We start from the raw sequence: 8,028 nt of genomic DNA, 5'->3' as shown, positions 1-8,028 counted from the left end.
ACACCGGAACACTAAATACAAAGCGTTCTAAACACGGAACACTAAACACAAAGCGTTCTAAACACGGAACACTAAACACAAAGCGTTCTAAACACTGGAACACTAAACACAAAGTGTTCTAAACACTGGAACACTAAACACAAAGCGTTCTAAACACCGAAACACTAAACACAAAGCGTTCTAAACACTGGAACACTAATCACAAAGCGTTCTAAACACTGGAACACTAAACACAAAGTGTTCTAAACACTGGAACACTAAACACAAAGCGTTCTAAACACCGAAACACTAAACACAAAGCGTTCTAAACACTGGAACACTAATCACAAAGCGTTCTAAACACTGGAAACTTGCACTGTGCAGATTTTCAGCTCACAGCCTTTTACACAATAATGGCTGATGAGTTTTCTTCTTACCTTACTCCTCAACTCCCACGACTGCCCTCTTTGTAGCCTCTCTCTCTCTCTCTCTCTCTCTCTCTCTCTCTCTCTCTCTCTCTCTCTCTCTCTCTCTCTCTCTCTCTCTCTCTCTCTCTCTCTCTCTCTCTCTCTCTTCTAATCTCTCTCTCTCTCTCTCCCAACCTCCCTCTCTCTCTCCCGACATCCCTCTCTCTCTGACCTGAGTAGAGAAAGGTCTGTTGTGTAAATAATCCGTGGATTCTGCACTGAGGATTCTGCAGTCCACACGGGGACGTGAGCAGAGAGAGCCACTAACACCTTCCAGTGTACAACAGTGTAAACTTCAATCATGCACAGACACATGAAAACCTCTACACAGCACGTACACACTCGCTCACTCAAAAGCTTGAAATCAAACATCCCAGTTAGCATACAGCAGTGTAGTCACATGCAACGCTATCTCCAAAACTGCACAAAGCAGTTTTCAATTAGATAACGATTAGACTCTAGCCATGGACCAGGCTAGCAGTCCGAACTGCTCACTGACTTTCTAATTACTGATCAATTGCCTCTAATTCCATAGAGAGTAATTATCTCATGTGGTTACATGAGAAGAAAAGCTTTTTGACTTTCAAAATTTTACACTTACAGTAATAAGAGATTTGGGTATGTAGATTCTGGGATGATTCTGGGAGATTTAAGTGTGTAGTATGTAGACCGTATGTCAGTAGCGAACCGTGACCATTAAACCTGCCCCCCCCCCCCCCCCCCCCCCCCCAAAATTTGTTTCCTTTCCTAATTAACTGCAATAAATAAAAAATAAAAAACTGAGATGACAGTACAGCTTTAGAAACGCAATAAACAATAACATATGTACTAGATAACTTCTTGTGCAAAATAAGGTTCAAACAAAATAAGGTTCACAGCTCCGTGTTCCTCGGGAGCGGAATATGTAAACAACGCGCACAAGGGCATCAAAGGACTGAATCGAAACTAGCTAGCGGTGGTACACTAATGTCAGCTAGCGTTACCACAGCGGGCGGAAATTATCATACAGTTAAGCCCGCCCACTAATAGGGAAGATATGATTGGTCAATTTTACTGTCATTTGAAACTGGTATTGCACTGAATTATAACTGCCAGGCCCTCTGTAAACGAACAGCGAGCATCACCGTCCTGATAGGGGGAGACACAGGCTCACAGGCTTCCACTTAACCCCTCACCTTCCAACACAGATTGAATAGACATGGTTTAATTTATTTGCTTATATTTTTGTAATAGTTTTGATGTCGATTGTCAAACTGTAAGTTGATAAAATAAAATTGGATAAATTATATTATATATACTTATGTTTTAAGAATATTTTAGGCCCCCTGAGAGGGCGTAGAGGGCCCTGACGGTTCCCCACTGCCGTATGTAGTAAAACCTATGTAGATTCACACATGTAGCTCTATGTAGATTCACATGTCTGTGTAGGTTCATACATACAGGTCTGTGAAGATTCACATACTGTATGTAGATCTATGTAGATTTACATGCCTGTGTAGATTCACACATGCAGGTCTATGTAAATGGTCACTTGGAGGTCTGTGTATATTCATATATGTATATATAGATTCACAAATGTAGGTCTATGTGTATTCACATTTGTCACAAGTCTTGTTCCAATATAATCCTGATATTTCTACATTTCATGCAGCACTTTTTATAAAGTGCCAATAAATAATGGACTTCTTTACAAACGTAATTGTGTTTATGTTTTTTGTGACACTATTATTCTGTTTATTATTCCGTATTATATTTTTTTGTAAATTGTGACACTGTTATTCTGTTAAAATATAGACATTATATGAAATAAATATACTTCTTATTTCTACTATATTTTGCAAGTAGAAAGATGGAGCCTTTGTGAAGTGGGAGTGAGAAGACTTGCTGTCTGCTGTCCTGACATGCAGCTCAAAGTTCTCCACAAGTAAAGCTCATCTGTAATGGGGAACCAGGTGCTACATATGTGATCATTTAAACAAAACACACCACAACACACCACAACACACCAATATCGCTCCAAGATCATGCCAAGATCTCACCAAGATCATGCCAAGATCTCGCCAAGATCCTGCCAAGCATCAGGCAGTGCACCACATCACAAGAGCTACATGGGCTGCATCAAAACTGCTGCAAAAACACTGTGGACTGCACAGAACCACGGGCTCGGCTGTGGGGGAGGCATCTGTCTTGCTTCCCAGAATAAGAGGAGCCCTACATGGAAAGATGAAGTCCAGAAAGCCTGCAGATGGCTCAGGGTTCCTGGGTTCCTGCAGATGGCTCAGGGTTCCTGGGTTCCTGCTGTGGCTGGGTTCTCTCCACCTTTGCTTCCTACACACCTGCTTCAGTTCATGAAGGGTGTCATATTTTGCAAATGCTTTTTTTTTTTGCATTATCAATTGCTTATGTCATTTTTATCAAAATATCTCTCCAAAACATTTAGGATTTAGGTAATTGCCTAGGTCATTGCCATAGTGCTGAACATGTCATAATCTCTCATAATTTTACATTTCTTTTTTTTTACTTTTTGGTAATTTATCCTAACTTGATTAAATTGTTCGCAGGTGAATCTTGGCATTCTGTTAAAGTATGAAAGAGAAATTGTGAATGTTTAGATCAACCAATGGTCTCAACCATAGGTCAGAGGTGCATCTCGTAAACCTTTACTGTAATTGGCAAACATTTATAGATGCTAAACCCTGCAATATCACAAAGTCTCATAATGGAAAGACAAGGTCATGTACAGGGTGAACAGCCAAGAAGAGGAGTAAGATTGTGGTGTACAAAGGGTAAGATAGTGTGGTGTAAGGCTGAGGGGACAAAACAGAGCAAGAGGTAGGATGGCCATTGTCCATAGATTTGTCCCAGGTGAAATAAGGGCAACAATTGTGGACCATGTTTACATGTAAATCATGTTCTCACAATGGCTGAAGCTGGTCGCTGGGTGCAGCCGAATATTGGAAGAACTGTGTCTTCAATCATTTCAAACATTTCATAGAGAAAATGTATGTGAATTCAGAAATGTGCTCTCTGCTGTAATGCTGTGCTTTGACATAAATTCTGAAATGTTATTCAATTTTATGTTTTGCATTTTTGCATTCTTATACCATACATGACATCAAGACCAGCTTATAGGGGTGACAGAGGTCTCATGTTCACGCCTCAGCAAGAGGAGGCTGTATGTGCTCAGGTTGTTTTGAATGTGTAGAGTAAGTTTCTAATTTTGCAGTTTTTCCAGTCAGCTGTCTGTCTTTTCTCAATTTCAATCAGATTTGTTTTTGTCAACAAATTGCAGTGTGAACAACACAGTACAAATTTGTTTCCAGTCCAATTTCTTGCTATCAGTCTCCCACATATAGTCATGTGTAACTTAGTGTTCTGTGTAAGTTTGTATTTTGTGTAACATTTATTGTTTCATTTGATAAACCACAGAATGTGCAGTATTCTTGAAATCAAAAGCTTAGCTAGTTTCCATTAGAATATACTTACAGTCTGCACTGACTGTGACTTAAAGTTGCACTGACAACATGACAAAATATATTTGACTGCCTTGTTCATAGGCAATGGTACGCAGACTAGATATTCTGATGGCACTGACAAATTCATTGACCTAAATATTTGCTTTTGAGGCAAAAACAAATAACTGTGAGTGACGTATGTGCTTTTGCAGGTACTTCATTGAGTTTTGAGAAATGCACTTGTTGTGATACCAATGTAAACCATGATGTGAGAAATGTACCAAATCGACTGAGAAAAACTGTAGCAGTGTCACATTCTGCATTGGACAATTTCAAATAGTATTACAGAAATCTGTGTCTTTGGGTCCCTAATGAGCAAGTTGAGAGTGACAGTAAAAATCTCGCTGAGAAGAAACTGAGAAAAAAAAAAACTAAGAAGATGACAGTAAAAAAAATCTCCCTGAGAAGAAACTGAGAAGAAAAAACTGAGAAATATATAAAATGGGCAAATATCAAAGCCCATCGCCCTGTGGAAGAAAGAACTTATACACGACAAAGGTATACAGCAATACATCACCACCCTAAATGTCACTAACCACAGGGAGCAATGTGTTACACAGAACACAATGAAAACGTGGTATACAGCACTACAGCGAGAAGCAGTGATCAGACTATCAGCTGAACACACAGAGCAGGCAATATAGAGTTAAATGATAAACTATAGCAGAACCACTCAGTTTGCTGTCCAGCTGAGATTTGTTCATCAGCGTGTGTAGCCTTTAATTTAACGTATGTGTGTGCTGTGTGTGTGTGTGTGTGTGTGTGTGTGTGTGTGTGTGTGTGTGTGTATGCGTGCGCGCACGCCATTCTTTTTTCATCCTCTGCCAAATGAATAATTAACTTAAGCACTCTGTGAACAAGCTCTATTAAATGGCGTCACTGGCCCACTGTGCTGGAGAGGAGATAAGACCTTTTCGATTCTCTTAGATTTGGCAGCAGAGTCGCCGACTGTCCATCGTCCACAACTGCGCGGCGCTGCAAATCCAGACGGAGACGCTCGCCGATCACACGCAAACTGCCTAATTCATGAATTCAGGAAAGACTCTCATTTAAATTCAAGAGGGAGTTTATGTGCACATGTGCGCTGTGTCTGTACGAGGACAGGAAGTGTCAACGGGCAGGTTCAAACTCACACACACACACTCACACACAAACACACACTTATTCTCACAACACAGTCTATTCATTACTTCCTTAGACTCTCTGAATCTATCCATCTCTCTCTCTCTGTCTCCCTCTTTTGTTAAAACTCTCTGTCTTCAAGAAGGACCATTCCATTTCTTACAACAAGAACAGCGATAAGATAGAACGCATGTCTGTGTGTGTGTGTGTGTGTGTGTGTGTGTGTGTGTGTGTGTGTGTGTGTGTGTGTGTGTGTGTGTGTGTGTGTGTGTGCACGTCTTCATGTGTGTGTATGTGCGTTATCTCTAGGGCAGTGCCAGCTCTTTCTCAGCACCGCTATCTGACACAGCCGCATTTCTAATAGCTGTTCCGCTCCTACTCTCCTCTGTCCAATCAGTCCTCCCATCCCTGCACACACACACACACACACACACACACACACACACACACACACACACACACACACACACACACACACACACACACACACACACACAGTTTCAGGCAGGTGAGTCTGTGTATCCTCTCTATTCCTTCACAGAGAGGGAGCTGAAAGAAGTAAAACGGAAAGTGAGTCTGAACTATTAGAGTCCTCTCTCCTGATCTCTGATGTCATCTCTCCGGGTGGCTCTTCAGTTAGGCTCACTTATGCAAAAATGACCTATTATAAACATCAACTAAAACACCAGTGCATATGTGTTTAGCATATTAATATCACAATTCTCTGTAGCCAAATGGTACTTATAAATTAAACAGGTGCAATTTAAGTAAGGCTTGTCCAAAAATCATCCCAAAAGCAAGAAACCAATTGTAACTGAGACCTGAACAAAGCCATCTAAAACACTAAAGTCCATCCGTAGACCATCACAGAAAGAGCTTCTTAGAAGCCCTCGATATCAGACTAAATGGACTTTTCAATCACAAAATGTTATCCCTGGGCAAAAGCGCATATAAGGTATTCAACTAGAATAGAACATCCTGTTGCATAACTGAAGCTTTTTGCAGAAGAATGGCACTTCTGAACCCCCAGCTGTTCCAGACCTCATGCCTCAATAGGCTGATTATAAAGAGGCCCTGTTTGAAGATATGGTCCCTCCGGCGCGGGCGGTTTGGAGAGGTTATTAGAGAAATAGATTATAAGGGCAAAGTTCCCAATGATGTTAAACACTCCATAGGCAGGGCCGTGGCTTTGGGCAGACTTTGGCTGACGGATGTGCCACGTTGATCGTGTTTAACGCAGTTACTTGTAAAAGTGTGTTGTTACTGTGCCAGATGCTGTTTGAGTGCACAGACCGTAAGCCTACACTGAGGGCGCATTGTGGAGATATTTTGTTCCCCATGCAGGCGTGCGCCCTGCCTCTTGCAGCAGTGCGCGTCTGAACATCGAGGGAGCGCTTGTCATCGCATCCATTTCACAGGCGTTGGGAAGATCCTCGTTCGCAGGCGATTCCTTCACAGCTGCACCAAGGACACTCCTGACGACTAGAGACGTCCAAAGTCGGAGCGCTTCAAAGAAATAATCGACTCTTACGAATGGATGAATTAGCTCGAGTCTTTAAATCAGTGTCTACAAATACACTGGCTTCCTCTCAGACCGGGTTAAAGGCAAAACTGATCCGTTCCTGAAGTGGGAGCGTTCTCATTCCTCTAGTCCCCGTATTGTTTAGGTGTACCCATCGGTGCCGTTACCATAAAACGTGCCGATCTGTCTATCAGCCCTGCAAATCCCATTTAAGAGTACATTTCACAATTAATTATGCTAAATATTCAACGGAGCAAATAAAGGACTCCATGCCATATGTATGAAAGCGAGCTGGCACAAATGTCCGTATAAATTCTCTAGAGCCTCTAAAGTGAAACATCTACTTTGAGAAAGAGTGAACTGATGTTCCGCGCGCACCTCGCGCTCTCTTGCCCCGCGATACGAAGCCGAGGACTTTATTCTCCTAAATATTGTGCAGACTAATTAAAACAATAGTCTTCTGTAAAATAAGCAACACCTCCGCCCGTGACTCCCTTTCACACGTTCCCATAATAAAATAAAGCGTGCATTTTATACGCGCCACAGAGTTCAGCTGCAGAGGACGGGACTTACCTTGGTCTAGAAGCCGCAAGGAGTGCTGAAAAGACGGGTCGAGAGAATCCTTCTCCGCCATCAATTCCGGTAAGTACTTTTCGTTATCCATCTCGCCTTTTAGGTCCACGCACAAGCGTTTCGGTAGGCGATGGGCTTACAGATGAACGGACTGCACCGCCGCCAACACGCGCGCCCGCTTCACAAAATAAATTAAAAAAGAAATTAGTAGTGTAGAATCTCTCAGGAGCAAACAGCCTTACCACATAACCGAGAATATGTTAGAGTTTGGCCAGAAATGAGAAATGCCCCCCCGCGGTCCTCCGAGCTGCCTTATCCCATCCAACAGAGAGGTTCACCGGTACGCCCGTAACTCGCGCGCCTCCCGGCCAGACTACCACCTTTTCTACTGTAAACAACAGCTTTGAAGCTCCCCCTGTTGTATCCACTGGCAACGAGCGACCGTCCCAAATGCTCCGCTGATTGGTCGTCGTTGCAGCGGCTCGGCGAGATACCAAATATTTAAATGTCGATCATTCACAGAGGGCGGAGCTGTTTTCTAGCTCTGCATGGCGCTGCGAGTGCCTAGCAATCTGTTGACAACAGGGGTTGATGTAATGGTAGAAGTAGTTCAGGTGTGTACCCAGATGGTAGAAAATCTATTTATCGTGTACTCGTGTAGCCAGAGGCAGTTATATTTAAAAGCACTTGATAGAAATGCAGTTTTCCTTTTACCAAAAGAGCTGCGTGCCATTTTAACTTTTTCTTAAAAGGCTCCCAGAGAAACAGGAAGTTATAGGTCCTTCTTGAATAGGTCCTTCACCAGCTATGCAAGCAAAGTGCTTCAGAATTTGTAGAAAGCAGAAACATG

At 42.4% G+C, this 8,028-nt stretch overlaps 1 protein-coding gene across 1 annotated transcript in view; it reads right to left on the bottom strand.

Annotated features, from left to right (window-relative positions):
* Positions 1–7,616, bottom strand: part of khdrbs3 (KH domain containing, RNA binding, signal transduction associated 3) — a 125,584-nt gene extending 117,968 nt beyond the window's left edge. The window contains exon 1 of the mRNA XM_077006072.1: positions 7,179–7,616. Coding sequence (XP_076862187.1) covers positions 7,179–7,269 — 91 coding nt within the window. The 5' untranslated portion in view covers positions 7,270–7,616. The remainder of the gene's footprint in view (positions 1–7,178) is intronic.
* Between the last annotated feature and the right edge of the window lie 412 nt (positions 7,617–8,028).

The sequence above is a fragment of the Brachyhypopomus gauderio genome, chromosome 5 (genome assembly GCF_052324685.1).
Source record: "Brachyhypopomus gauderio isolate BG-103 chromosome 5, BGAUD_0.2, whole genome shotgun sequence".
NCBI lineage: Eukaryota > Metazoa > Chordata > Actinopteri > Gymnotiformes > Hypopomidae > Brachyhypopomus > Brachyhypopomus gauderio.
This window is presented reverse-complemented; position numbering and strand designations above follow the sequence as displayed.